The sequence below is a fragment of the Microtus ochrogaster genome, chromosome 15 (assembly GCF_000317375.1).
Source record: "Microtus ochrogaster isolate Prairie Vole_2 chromosome 15, MicOch1.0, whole genome shotgun sequence".
Taxonomy (NCBI): Eukaryota; Metazoa; Chordata; class Mammalia; order Rodentia; family Cricetidae; genus Microtus; species Microtus ochrogaster.
In genome coordinates this window covers 3,344,455-3,359,042 of record NC_022017.1, presented here as the reverse complement: position 1 = coordinate 3,359,042, position 14,588 = coordinate 3,344,455, and the positions used below count along the sequence as shown (strand labels likewise).

The 14,588-nt window shown below is 53.2% G+C and overlaps 1 protein-coding gene across 1 annotated transcript in view; it reads right to left on the bottom strand.

Annotated features, from left to right (window-relative positions):
• Positions 1-14,588, bottom strand: part of Fignl2 (fidgetin like 2) — a 26,906-nt gene that overhangs the window by 3,225 nt on the left and 9,093 nt on the right. Inside the window, exon 2 of the mRNA XM_026782659.1 lies at positions 3-570. Coding sequence (XP_026638460.1) covers positions 3-559 — 557 coding nt within the window. The 5' untranslated portion in view covers positions 560-570. The remainder of the gene's footprint in view (positions 1-2; positions 571-14,588) is intronic.

Below are 14,588 nucleotides of genomic sequence, written 5' to 3'. Positions count from 1 at the left end.
GCGCGGCCGGGGGCGGCGGGGCCAGCGCGGCGCTCGTCTGCGCGCAGTAGCCGGGTGCCAGGTACCCGCCCCCGTAGCTCGTCGGGTACTCGGTGGCCCCCGACGGGGGCCCGCAAGCATTGCCTGTATACAACGGCTCAGCCAGGTTCCCCGCTACCACCGGGGAGCCCCCGAGGCCCGCGGACCCACCCCCCCCGGCCGACTTGGCTCCCGGGAGGCCTTCGTGGAGCGAGCCCAACGGGTAAGGTGGCTCCGGCCCGGGCCAGGGCTCCGGGTCCCCTTTGGCACCGTTGAGGAAGGCGGTGTCACTGTAGCTGGCCAGGCCCGGGCGCTCGTAGGGCGAGTCCAGGACTCCGGAGTACTTCTCAGCGTAGCGCTTGAGGAGGTTGGAGGCAGTGAGGGCGGAGATGTCATCGTGTGCCCAAGCATAGTGGCAGCGCTGGCGACCCCCTGGAGGCATCTCCAACTTGTGGGCCGGCGATGGGGTAGTGGAGGAGACGTCCAGGTGCTGCTCTGGCCACTGGTTGAGGGGCTGGGCGTGTTCTGGTGTCCAGTGCATCTTCGTCAGAACTGCAGGCAAGAAGAGCAGTGACTGGTCAGCTCCTGCAGCGGCTCTGGGGACCCACTGACAGTCCCCAGACTTAGATGATGACAGGCTCTCCCTCCCAACCTTCTGGACCTTTTGTTTGCTTGCCTGTTTGTTTGTTTATTTGTTTGAAATAGTTTTCTTGGCACCAAGAGGAATCCAGAAGTGCCATGGTTAGCCCTAACTGCACATGTCGGACAACAGCAATCTTCCCCACAGCAACTGTGCCTCCTAGGGAACAAAGCTCATTACTGGGACCCAGCAGAGGAAAGGGCCAGACTGGAAGAGCTAAACCATGAGACTGGAGAGTGAGCAATACTTGCCGTTCACCCACTATGTGCGGGCCACAGCAGGGGGGTCAGAGTTTGTAAGGATTAGTAAGACAGGCCCAGAGCTCCTGGCAAGGAGACCCAATAAGTTGGCATTCCAAGATTCTCTGTTCACCTTGGACTTCACTGAAACCCAAAGTCCACTTTGAGCCTGAGGTCAGAAGTGCCCTGGAGTGTGATCCTGCCCATCCACCCTGTAAACCACAGTGGCTAACCCAACAACACTTATTTCCTTGCTATTTGATTTCTTTGGGCCTCTGCCTAAAGAAACTAGAACCCTGCCAACTAGAACATGCCTGTTCACCTTACAAACATTGTGTGGGACGGGCAGATAGTTTGCTGAAGCGCATGGGGTAATATGGAGCACGCAGGTGACTTTCAGCGGCATCCCAGGGCTGGCTAAGTACCTGCCTGCCATGCTCAGGGACCTGGGATCAGCACTGGAGGGGTTTAAAAAGTGAACACTAATTTGTTCTGTGCATCCCAGTCACCAAATAAAGAGGGAGGTACGATCACACTCACTTTGCAAAATACCAGTTCTCAAAAGGAACAAGTTTTTGGTATGTGGGACCACAGAGTGGGTCTGTGAGCTATCACAGTGTCTCTGTGCCATCAACAGCAAAAACAGTCCAAGGCCGTTCCCTAAACTGTCCTCTGACACCCATCAAGGAGTGAATCCTGAAGTAGTAAGAGATTCAGAGCCTGAGGAACAGTTTTGTCTTGCCACGCGGCTCCCGTAAGCCAGCCTAGCCCAACAGTAAAATTTCAAAGACTAAATGAAGTGAGCCCATGGCATACCCAGACAGCCCAAGCTTTTGATGGATTTATAAAAGCGCAGGTTCTTCCATCAGCAAACTTTGTATTGGTGTGTGTGTGCGCGCACGTGTGTGCGCGTGAGAGAGCGAGAGGAGGGGGGAGAGAGAGCACGCACACATTGATACACAGGGGACTGAACTCAAGGCTCCTGTAGGCCAGGTAAACACTATGGAGCATTGCTTCTAACTTCTCTGCAAAAACTGTATTGAGCAAATAAGGATGGCTAAGATGGCTCAGCCAGCCAGGAAGAAGTCAAGTAAATACCATCCTTTGTGAAGTAATAGAGGGGCTTGCCTGAGGCCCTGGAGCTCAGGAGAACATGCCTCTCCTGGCTGAGGACTCACAGAAGAGCTAGTGTCTCTGTGGCATCTTGAACAGTCACAGGGAGCAGTGCATCCCAGATGACAGAAATAGTACACTCAGAACGCCAAGGCTAGCTGGACGCACCTGCATTCTTTGCTCTCAGAAGGAGCCCTGGAGTTTAACACCAGCTTTAGCAGTGCAAAGCGAAACAAACCACGGCCGGCCTCCTTGGCGCACTGTACTGCCACCTGCTGGAGACATATCACAACTTACAGAGCTGTACCAGGCTCTTGTACTGTGTACACCTACAGAACTACACACTGAGCCTATAGAGAGGACCGAGAAATGCAGTTTCTAGAGTCGTGACGGTGTGTGTGTGCGGGAGGCTGAAAGCAGTGTTTCCTCTGGTTGTGCACAGCCACCATACTGGCAGCGGCTGGTTATTCTTGGAAAATGAAATGGGCCCCATTTTCACTTTTATCTACATCTCTGTCAACCTTGTAGCCAGAGGGCCTGCTGGTCCACCTAGAAAAAGCATGAGCTATGCACTAGTACCTGAAAGGAGGGTAATAGTTCTGGAAGGTTCCAGCACCTGGAAGGAAGAACAAACATAGAGGTGGGGGATGTGTGTTCCGAGTCCCAGCTCCTGCTGAGGGTTTTCAAAGATGAGAGCCATTACCTGGTGACAGAGGGGCAGTTTTCTGGAACACCAAGTCACAACTTACCCACTTCCTATCACCTGTGCCCTGGCTCCCAGATTCTCAATACAGAGAACACTTGAGGACTGTGTCTCCCTTGAGTGCACTGACCCTATAGGGCACAATAGGTCTGGGCCTGGACTTGTCCCCGTGAGCTTCCTTCTCCCTTGCCAGGCAATCTTGACTAAGTCCTCACCAGGTACCACGGGGAGTCACTCATTGGACACTCTGACCTGCCCTCCCAGCCTGACTCCCGCTCTCTTCTGCAGAAATCAGCCCTCTGTGGCGGAGACCGATGCCTGGTATCACCCCATACTTCTTAATCACTGGCCTGTCTCCTCAGATACTTTAGATCTTTTTTTTTTTCCATTTTAGCCAGGAAAAAAGAAAAATGAAGCCACTGCCCCCGTTTTCCCCCTTGCCTGCAGCTATATACACCTTGTAGGCCAAAGGCCTGGTGGTCTATCCACCTCAGCTGCAGATAGATCCCCATCCTGAGCCAACAATCAGTCCAACCTAAGTGCTGTGCACAAGTTCCTCCCATTGGGAACGTAACTCTCTTCACAAATCCAAGATGGCCTCCCTTAGCCCTGGGTCCCCACTAACTGCCAGCCTTGCTCCGCTCCCCTTCTTTTGGGGACTGCTGCCTACGTGTGGTGAACATGATCTGCCACATGTCCTCTAGGCTAGCAGGTAGGCAAGGAGCCACGTCTCTGGCAACTTGGGCTTTGCTGAATACTGGAACATTGCACTTCCCTCGAGCCTGGAGATGGAAAGGATCTGGTCTGAGTCTGAATCTAGTCTGAGGCCTGGGCCCAAACAGAAAAGGGAGGGAGGCCAGGCTCCAGGATCTGCTTTCAGGTTGAAAGTGGTAGCGAAAAGGATCCCGGAGACACAGCAGACTGCAGGAGTGTGTACAGCTTTAGGTCCGTGTGCACTTGAGAGTACAGGTCCCCAGCAAGAGTAGTTCCAGGAGCTTCCTCCCAGACCGAGCCACACCAGCCTGGCCTTCGTATGGATAGCGATCACTAACTCCCTGCTCCCTACCAGCCCTTAACACCCCCACACAGCCAACCTCCCCACTTCCAACTCACTCTATCCTATCTATAGTTCCAGGGTTGGCAGAGCCAAGGGTGAGGAACACCAGGACCTGGGCAAGAGCAGAGCCCTGAATCAGGCAGACCTGTTTCAAAGTCACATCTAGACACTGACAGGGGATCCTGAGCAGACTACCCAACCTTATGGAACCTCATTTTCTCCAGATTAAAGGGCATAATACATAACAGCTAGAGGATGGAGGATTTACAATGACGCTGAAAGGCGGAACAAACGATAGGCCCCAGGTAGTACCCCTCTCCGGCTTGGTGACCTGGGGGCTGGGGCAAGGAGCTGACTGGAAGACCCTGCCAGCAGGACAGAACAGGATGGTCCTCCCACCACTTCATAGACCCCTCTGTGCTTCCCCCATGTTGGCGCTCCAACCTACACGAGACAGAGATGCACAACAGATAGGAGTCGAACTCTGGCCCTCGGCATCTTCCTGCAGTGCCCACCTCCAAGCCCTTCAATGCTTTGCCTGAGAGTCATAGTGCTGGCTCCTGTTGGTCTAAGAAAACGGCTCCCATATTTTCCTGTAGATATAGCTGTCTTCCAGAACTGTGGATTTGGTCTTCGTACCTCATGGGGATTTGTATCCTCTGGCCAAGCAGCCCAGAGAAAGCTGTCCCTTTCCCTCTGGATACGCAGTCACACACAACAGCGTGTGGACCAGAGCTGGCAAACAGTGCTTAGTTTGGGTTTTGTGGCTTGCCCTAGTGGTAGCTGGGACTCTGAACTACACACACACACACACACACGGCACACGGCACAGCGGTTACAGAACTACTGAATGTAAAAATAATTTCTCCTACAGCCCCACTTCTCATTGGAGGAAGCCTGGGATTGCAAAGATTGATTCAGCCTTCACAACCAGCCTTAGTGCTGCACTGCCTCCCTGCCTAAGAGTGCCCAACCATCCCTGTACTTTGACAGCGTAAGCAGCTGACCCCACGCTGTCACTGTGTGGCCACCAGCCAGACACCCCACCTCGCTATTCTTTACACTCTGTCAGTAACTATCGGTTCCACAGGAGAAGCCCAGACATTTCACTGCAATCCTAGGGTTCTCAGAAGTTAGGCTGCACGGTTTCAAGTCAGATGGGGAAAGCACTCACACAATGTCAACACCTCTCTCCGTTCCCAGAAGCCCCTTAAGACCTCAGAAATTCTGATTCCAGATTCCATTACCCACAGGGGGGGGGGGGGCATAGTAGAGAAGGGGCATCTGGCCCCCACTCAGCTGTAGTGGAGGAGGGCTCATGCTCCTTTCTGGGCAAGCCTCCTCCAGCTCCATTATCTCAGCCTGGGACAAAAGGACCAAGTGGAGAATCTCATTGTGGGGCCTCGGTATGGAGATCTCATTAATCTATTCACGCAGGCTCCCACAGGCCTTTTGTCATAGGCTTTTTGTCTGCTGCTTACAACTCAGGTCCCAGGGGTCCTCAGTCCCTGGAAGAGCCTGAACAAGCCTCACTGCTCTGGACCCTGCCCCTCATGCCAACCCCCAGCCATTGGAAAAAGAAGGAAAGACAGAGACATGGGGACCTGGAGACTGGGCACTTGCCCCGTCCTTGCAGTTACCACACAGAAACCTCTCTCTGATGCTCCAGGCGAGAGAATAGGCCCCAGGACAGAGGGACCCTTCTGCTTAGGGGATGCTCTGGGGGCCTGCCACAGAACCTGGTATGGCTGGGGCTCAGTGCAGGTCTAGGAATTAGCAGAAGTTGCCAGAAAAGCGACCATGGTCCATATTCACTAAGCATACTATCTTGTAGCCTTTCGACACTTTCAGAGTGTCGCCAACCGTGTGCCAGCTGATAGACAGGCAGAACTGGGTCAAACTGTGACCCAAGTTTACAGCTTTGATAAGCTGAGTGTGGTCAGGAAGAAAGGGAGGAAACCACAAAGGAGGAAGAAGGAATGGGGAGGGATGACCAAAAAAACCCAGCATTTGAGTTAGGAGGGCGGGGCAAGGGCTGTGTCCAGCCCAATGACTGCAGTGAACATAGCACTGTGTACTTAAAACTGCCACAAACTAAGTGTTCTCACCACAAATAACCATGTGGAGCAATGTGCAGAACTGTGGGACTTAACCTTTCATTGAAAACATTCAAGTTTTTGTTATCAATTAAAAATTAGGTTAAAAAATCACTATTATTAAAGCTCTGGTAACTTGAGTTTTTCGGTGCTAATGGAACTTACAGATAAAGTTGATGGAGTTTTTTGTTTTGTTTTGTTCAGTGTAAAATGGGTGTTTTACCTACTTTGCACCAAGTGTTTACCTAGTGCCAAAGAGGCCAGAAGAGGGCGCTGCATCTCCTGGACCTGGAGCTACAAATGGCTGTGAGCTGCCATGTGGGTGCTGGGGATTGAATCCAGGTCCTCTGGAAAAGCAGTATTTTTTAACTGCTGACTTATCTCTCTAGCCCCTTATTAAGAATTTTTAAAAGATTTTTAAATTGACCAGGCAGTGGTGGCACACACCATTAACCCCAGCACTCTGGAGACAGAGGCAGGTAAATCTCTATGAGTTCGAGGCACCCTGGCCTACAAGAGCTAGTTCCAAGACAGGCTCCAAAGCTATAGAGAAACTCTGTCTCAAAAAAAAATTTTTTTTTAAAATTGTGTGTGAGAGTGTGTTTCTTTGTGGGGCTATGTGCACATGAATGCAAGTACCAGAAGAGGGCATAATACCCCTAGCGCCAGACCACCCAACATGGGTACCAGGGACCTGTTGCAGTTATCTTAACCAGGCAAAGATGTATTACATTTGTTTATGCTGCAGAATATTGCCTTAACTGTGTAAAGATGTGTTGTTACATTTGTTTCACCTTGCCAGCCTAAGGCACTTGACTGGTCTACTAAAGAGCTGAACAGCCAACAGGTAGGCAGAGAAAGGATAGGTGGGGCTGACGGGCAGAGGAGGAGGAACCTAGGCTGGAGAGAAGAAGGAGAAGGAAGAGACACCTGGGACAAGAAGCCAGGCAACTATTGCCAGACAGACAGACAATATAAGCAGTGAAAGTAAGGTAGGTATACAGAAGTAAGAAAAGTAATAAGCAGAAAGGCAAAAGGTAGATGAAGAGAAACAGGTTAATTTCATTTCAAAGAGCTAGCCAGAAAAGAGGTAAGCTAAAGCCAAACATTCAAAACTAGCATCGTGATTTGGGAGCTGGTTGGTGACCCAAAAGAAAAAGCCTTGTACAGGAACCAATCTTAGGCCCTCTGTAACAGTAATATATGTTCTTAACCACTGAGTCATCTCTCCAGCCCTGCCAGGTTGGTTTTCTGTTTGTTTGAATAGCAAAGAAAGGGATGGGGCGGGGGAAGAAGAAGAGATTTATTCTGGAAGCTCAGAGACAGCCAAGGCTATATCTGGGGCTATGGACACCACCCAAAATGGGTCTGCAAAGATTGGAGCCTTGGCACAGACTCCAGGCCCAAGATAAGAAAAAAAGGAAGAAGTGTGCTGAGCTGTACGCAGTGTCCAGCCCTCTCATTTCGTCCCCTCCACCTACGGAAGCAGACAAGGCTAGAGCAATACCACTGAGGTGTGGCCCACCCTAGAAGGGGACGTCTCTTCCTTCGGAACCACCGTGTTCCCTGTGGCAAGGTTCATGTGCCAACTGAGGAGCAGTGTCCTGAGGGAGCAGGGGAGCAAGGGCTGCCCTCCCCAGATGTTCCTAGCTATTCTCCTGGCTCAGAGCCACAGTAAAGATCATGGCGCTGCAGAGGGGTACAAGAAACAGGCACAGGGCTGGCAGACATGAAGGAAAGTGTGAGGAGTGTCCGCTCGCAAAGCTGTTTTCTGGACCGATTCTCTATTTGCCTATATCCGTGTTGCTTATCCTCTGGTGATTGCCTGTGAAGAGCACAGGCCTCTCTTGCTGAGGGGCACCAACCTAATAAGACAATGCAAGCCACCATTCCTCCCAAGATATCTAGAAAAATCAGCCAGCTCACTCAAAACACCTGCCACGTCCTGTCTCTTACTAAGTCTTCCAGGCCCATCAGGGTCCACGGTGAGCCCCAAGTCTTCCCAGGCCCCCCACTGCTAACCCCTTACCTCCTTGGGGAGGCTGGATAAAGTCTGCATGGCCACAAGAACCCAGGGCCAAGGGGCTGATGAGTGGTGTATGGGCTTCCTCTTGGGCCCTGATCCTCCTCTTAACACCTGGTGGCATTGCCCCGGTTTCTCTCCACTCCTGCAGGACTATTTCCTCCTCTCCACTGTGTCCTCATCAGCCCACAATAGGCTGTGATTTTTCCCAGTGGAATAAGCTCTGATTTCTCTGTGCCTGCTTTTTAAGACTTTTCCAGAACCAACTGCTTGAAAGTTGCCCAGATTAGAATTTCTGATGCCTCTCCTCCCGTTTCATCCTCAAACTGGTCCAGCTCTGTGTTCAGGCCCAGCACTCCACTCACTGGTATCCTCATCCATCTCTGCTGACCTAGACGCCAGGCCAGAATCTCTCCAGCTGCCCCCCCCCCCGGGGCCACTCGCCAGCCTCCACACAATCACAGGCCTGGGCTCTGACTTCTCTCTCCACACAGGTCTTTGGATGATCACAGCCAGGCTCAAAAACTTGACCATCACGTGTGTGTAGATGCTACCTAAGAGGGTCTTGCTACCTTGGTTTCCTAACTGTACTCCACCATGGCTGACACATGTGGCCTCCAGTCCAGCTGCCACCATGAACACGGCTCAAACTCAAAGCTGAGCATGGTAGCATGCCCCTGTGTAATGTCGGCACTTGGAACCTGGAGGCAGGAGCTTCAGGAATTCCTCACCAAAATCAGGAGTTTGAAGCCAGCCTGCAAGAAACTTTGCCTCAAAACGCCAAGACAAAAACAAAAACATGTCTCTAGATCAAACTCTGGCTACCACCCCATCCCACACACTCTGAGCTCGCTTCAGATCGCTCGGGCAGATGCCACCCGTCATCAGCCACTCCTTCACACCGCACCAGCTGGCTCTGGCTTCAGGATGTGTGCAGATGACAACCCTTTCCAGCACCCCCCTAGACATCTCCCCCTCGGCCCCGAGACCACACTGCGCCTACTCTGAGCTCCTCTAGCCGTCGAGAAGCTTGGAAATGAGTCTGCTTGTGTCATTTCTCCAGAAAAGCTTTTTGTCTTCTTTGATTTGTGTGTGTGCGCGCGAGGTGAGCACGTGTGTATGTTTGTGTGTGTGGAGGCCAGAGGCTGATGTTGAGTGTCTCCCTCAATTGCTCTCCACCTTACTTTTTGAGACAGCATCTCTTGATGAATCTAAAGCTGGTTGATTTGGCTAAGGTAGCTGGCCAATGAGCTTTCAGCATCCATCCGCCTCCCTGGGCTGGGATTCCTCTCTGCACTAATGCATCTGGCTCTTTTGTGGGGAATGGAACGCAGGTCCTCACAATTGCATGGCTGAGCCATCACCCCGGTCCTTTTACCCTTAAGTTTGGATGGCTCCCACTCCTCACAGGTCTGTTCCCTTAAGTCCTGCACCTTGCCTGTCCTCACCCTCACCCGAAGGTACTCATTCTCCCCACAGTGGTGCTGGGAGCACCCTCACGGCTCAGCTGTCATCTCACTTCACATACTGTCCCCTCATCCTGATAGTCTATATGATATGAACGCTATATGATAGCGTTCGTCCTATATGAGCTATCTGTTGCTTTCCTCTGAGGAACCACTAAAAAGCCCCACGAGAACAGGGAGTTTTTGTTCTTCACTGTTCTTTCCCGAGCAGCTAAGACAGTGCCTGGCACACAGCAAGTTCTTGATAGGTTTTAGGATGGATGGATGGATGGATGGATGGATGGATGGATGGATGGACGGACGGATGGGTGGGTGAATGGATGGATGGGTGGGTGGGGGTGGTAGATGTCAAGCGAAGACTAGAGCCCAAAGGCATCCATTCATCCCAGGTCCCTGGGACCCACCAGCCTTGTTTCTCCCATCTCTCTTCTGTTCCCCTCCCACAGACTTCCAAGGGAAGACAAAGGGGGCAATGGAATTCCCATCAAAGGCCATGGACACATGGTAAAGAGATCAGGGCCCTTGGGACCCTGCTTCCTGGAGGTAGTGAGGCCTCCCCGCCAGCCTGGCTCCTCTTCAGGGTGGGGGTGTGGGGAGTACTGCCCCTGGTCTCCTCATATGTCAAATGCCAAACAGCAGGAGGTCAGCCTGAGCAACACTGGCCAAGTGGCCCCCATCTGGGCCATGTGTGCACACATTCGAACTGGGGGGGAGGGGGGCAGCAAAAAATCTCTGTCTGTATCCTCGGTCAGGGCCACAGCCAAGCTGTGACCATCTGTTGTCCTGTTAAGAGGCCGGGCCAGGGGCTGGCACCCTTGAGGAGTAAGCCTTCCACTTTTCCTGGGCTGGTAGGATTTGCAGAACTTTAAGCTATCATCGGCCCTTCCTTCTCAGTGCCCACCAACAGAGTCTCTGCTCTTCTATTGTATGGAGAATGGGGACAGGACTCTCCCAAGGTTGTAACCGTTGTTAAGAGCAGTGTGACTCAGCCCATGCTTCCAGCCCTTCTCCCTGCTCCCTGCTCCAGCCTTGGTCCTGGTGGCCTTGCTCAGGATCATTGTCACTGAGTCTCCAGGCCTAGGCTCCAAGGCCCAGCCACCTGCCCATGCCCTGGCTGCCCACTCCGTCCAGTCTAATTTCATCCTACCCCCTCCTCCAGGAAGCCTGGTCAGGCTGGCAACCCACTGAAGTCCCTCCAGCCTCCCACATCTAGAGGTTTATGGCCAACCCTTTCCTGCTCTGGCTGTTTGATCCATGCAGGGTCTCTAGTCACAGAGAACACATAAAGCATATCCACGTGGTGCCCCAGGAGTACTATGTGACAGGAAGGGTCCTGCCTCGCCACCCAGCCAGAACGAGGCAGGGATGCCATCTGTTCCCAAGCACTTCATTTAGTGCCCCACACTATCCAAAAAGCAGCCACTAGCCACAGGGAACTGTTTATATTTAAATCCATTAAAACGTAATAAAATTACAGTGTGTTCCCCAACAGCACTGGCTACATTCCAAGCACTCGACAGTCATGTATGATATCAGCTCCATACAGGACATCACCAAGGAACGTTCTGGACCAGACTGCTCTGTTCTGTAGCCTGAGCTTTGTTGGGACCATTGTAGCAGGCGGCTCCTCAGGCCTCAGGTGGCCTTCCTCAGGACACAGGCTGTCCCTTCAGCCTCCCTGGTGATTTGGCAATCGCTCTGGACTGCAGCTTCCCTGAGATGACCTCACCCCCACGGGGGTAGCCCCTCCCCCAGCCTGTCTGGTCTGCCCAAGAAGAGAAGGGGCAGACCGAAGAGCAGGACACAAGGTAGGACAGGGCAGTTTGTCATCTGGCCCTTAGGCTGGCTGTGCTCCCCTCCCCCACCCTGCTCACCATCCTCATCCTCATCCAAGCCCAAGGACAGATGGGGGCCGGCAGAGGGGGAGAAATGTGACCACAGTGAAAGCACTGCCAAATGACAACAGAGTCTGGGGGTCACAGCTGTGTCCCCTGAGGCCTGCAGTCCATGCCCGGCCTTGCTTGGGCTGATGTTAATCTCCACCAGAGAGTGAGGGAGTGGGGAGAAGCTATGGAAACTCTTAGGGGAAGATAATCTTAGCTGGATTATTCCAACAGATGCAACCCAGTCCCGCCCTTCACATGGACACACACACACACACACACACGCACACTCACTAGCCTCCACCAGGTGGAGCTGTAAAGTGGGCTCCCTCATCATCTGAACCAGGTAAAGGCAGACCTTGTTCTGAGCTTAATCCTTGTTCCAGGCTAGCTGAATATCCTTTGTCTCTGTTCAGTGGTCTGAGCAGGGTGGACATTCCCCAACCCCCTCACACACACACACACACACACACACATACACACACACACACACACACACACACACACACACACACACAGCTGCTTCTACAAACCCCCTCTCAAGGTCTTTGACCAATCACAGCTCTGACAAGTAAGTCCCACTGTCCAACTGTCCCCAGGGAGTGTATTAGCACATTTGAACCGCTCTGGCCTCCACTGACAAAGCCTGGGGCCTCGGGAAGAGCCACAGCAGGAAGGCGGGGCCTTTGGGGAACTCCCAGGAAGAGGCTCTACATTCTGGGGCTCAGAGGAATTTGGGGGCCTCGACTCCAGCAGTGACTAAGCAATCCATAAAATCCCAATTTGCACACTCACTGATCAAACAGTCTGTCTACAACCCTGGGAGGCCAGGGTGACCCCCAGACCCCCTCCCCACACTCTGAAGAGCCTGAAGCTGGAGGTCAGGGAGACTCCCAGACCCACTCCCCACACTCTGAGGAGCCTGAAGCTGGAGGCCAGGGTGACCCCCAGTCCCCTCCCCACACTCTGAGGAGCCTGAAGCTGGACAGCACACAACGCTGCCAATGTCAATCGAACTCAGACCTCCCCAGGAACTTGGGGACCTGCCAGTGCCTTCTGTGACCTGGCTGCCTTTGGGGATAACTCTGCCAGGCCCCACAACCTGTGTCCACCTCAGTAGATCAGGGCTCTACTCTCTGGGGCTGCCCTGAGGCTGTCAGGCCTGACTTAGTCACTTTTCCAGCTCAAAAGCCCTCTCTCCTGCCCCCAACCAGCTTTCCCACCTCCAGGTACTTATTGTCCCTGCTGAGGAATGCCCTAAGCCCTTCCCTCCCACCACCCCATCTTGCTGCCAGGACAGGGCTGTCAGGGCTGTATCCTTCTATGAGCCATCTCCCTGTGCAGGCCAAGGAGAAAGAAACAGACTAGATAGGACCCCTGTGTTTTGAGTACGAGACATGATCCTGGTTAACCAGCATTCTCTTTTAAACAAAGCCTTACCATTTCAGACTCTGGGTGATGAGCCAGGGGCCTCAGAGAGGTCACCAGAGCTGACCTGTTTGCCTCTTGCCTGGTAGGGATGGGCTAGAAGAATGGGCACACATGTTCCTGGGCTGGGAACAGTTTGGAGGGCAGGGCAGCCTACCCTACCACACTACTCTTCAGCTACAGTTGCAGTCAGCCAGGAATTATCCCTGGTCCCTGAGGAAGGCAAAGAAGGGAGCTAATACAACCCAGTGTGCTTTCCAATGGCTAAAAGGACCCCCCAACACACACACACACACATACACACATACACACACACATACACATACACACACACATACACACACACATACACACACACACATACACACATACACACAGACATACACACAGACATACACACATACACACAGACATACACACAGACACACACACATACACACACACATACACACACACACATACACACACATACACACACACACACATCCTCATCAAATCCGAAGGACAGTGGGAACCAGCAGAGGTCATTGCACACCTCCGGGAGCCACCATAGAGGGGGACTGAGGTATAACCAACAGCAGGATACCCTCCTTCCCTTTTCCCTCCTCCTCATCACCCGCTGTTCTCAAAGTCCCCGCCCAGCACAGTTTAGACCCACCATGGTCCTGAGGGAGGCAGGTATTAAACAACCAACAGAAGAGCGACCAGGGCTAGGGGTTTCTAAGGCCTTTTTAGGAGGCCCAGAGGATGATTGTGGGGGAGGGGTCACCGCCCTTCCTCCTGCCCACAGCTTATCTGTTGCAGAGGGTGAGCACAAGCCTATGGGGTGAATGGCACGTGTCTGGATCTCTGACCTCTCCTCCAGTGTGAACTGGCAGAGAGGGCAGGGTGCCTGTGGGCCCCGAACACTTTCAAGGCAGGCATGCTGGTGGGAGCTGGGATTGAGCAGGCAGCAGTCAGGGTAGGGAAGGTTCGAACCAGCTCCTCAGAGGCCTGGAAGAGCCCTGGAGAGGGACTGCTTTCCCAACAGAAAAGAACAAAAACAAACAAACAGGACCCTAACAGGTTTGAAGGGTGACTACGGAAAAAAACACAACTTTAGAACCGCCTGCTGGGCCCTGGGAGCACAGCCTGCAGCCCTGAGCGCACAGGCTCCCCAGGCTGTCCTAGCCAGCTCTGCCCCTCTAGCCTGTGTCCTGGGACATCTTCCACCAGCCTCTCCTCTGTCTGTTAGAAACCCCAGGCTAATGACGCCCTTTCTGTCACTGTGGAAGTGCCTAGGCAAGATGGCCTCCTGAGAGTCTACTGACCAGATCTAACCATCCTGACCTTCTCTTTTCACCATCCCTGGGACCTGAGGAGTCAAGAACCAGATGAGAATCTATAGGGCCTGCCTGGATGTCCAAGGACCTTGGACTCCATATGACTCGGATGCATTCCACCTTCTCCCTCCAGAGTCCGTCTGTGCACCTAAGGTCGTCACTACTCAGAAGCCACAGCCTATGTCATGAATCACCTGGTTCCACCGACGGTCTCTGAGATGGCCCTCCACAGTTGGCCCCACGTTTGAACCCTCTGCCTCTGCTCTCTGGCCCTTCTTCTATCTAACTACGGGGGGGGGGGTCCCCCAGTCCAAAGCACAAAGCCAGTTCTAACAAAGAATAGACAGGATCCCGTCAAGTGGCCCTGGCCGGGAGATCACTGTCCTGCCCAGCCGCAGTCTCTGTCATCTCTCCAGTCCCAGCCGTCCGTTCTCTGAGCCACCAGTGCTCACTCTGCCAGGCTCTGTCTGGGCATTCTGCCTCAGCACCTTCCCGTGGTCCGCACTGGGGAACGCCATGCCTGGCCCCTCTGTTCCAGCACCTTCCCGAGGTCCACACTGGGGAACGCCATGCCTGGCCCCTCCACCCCAGCACCTTCCC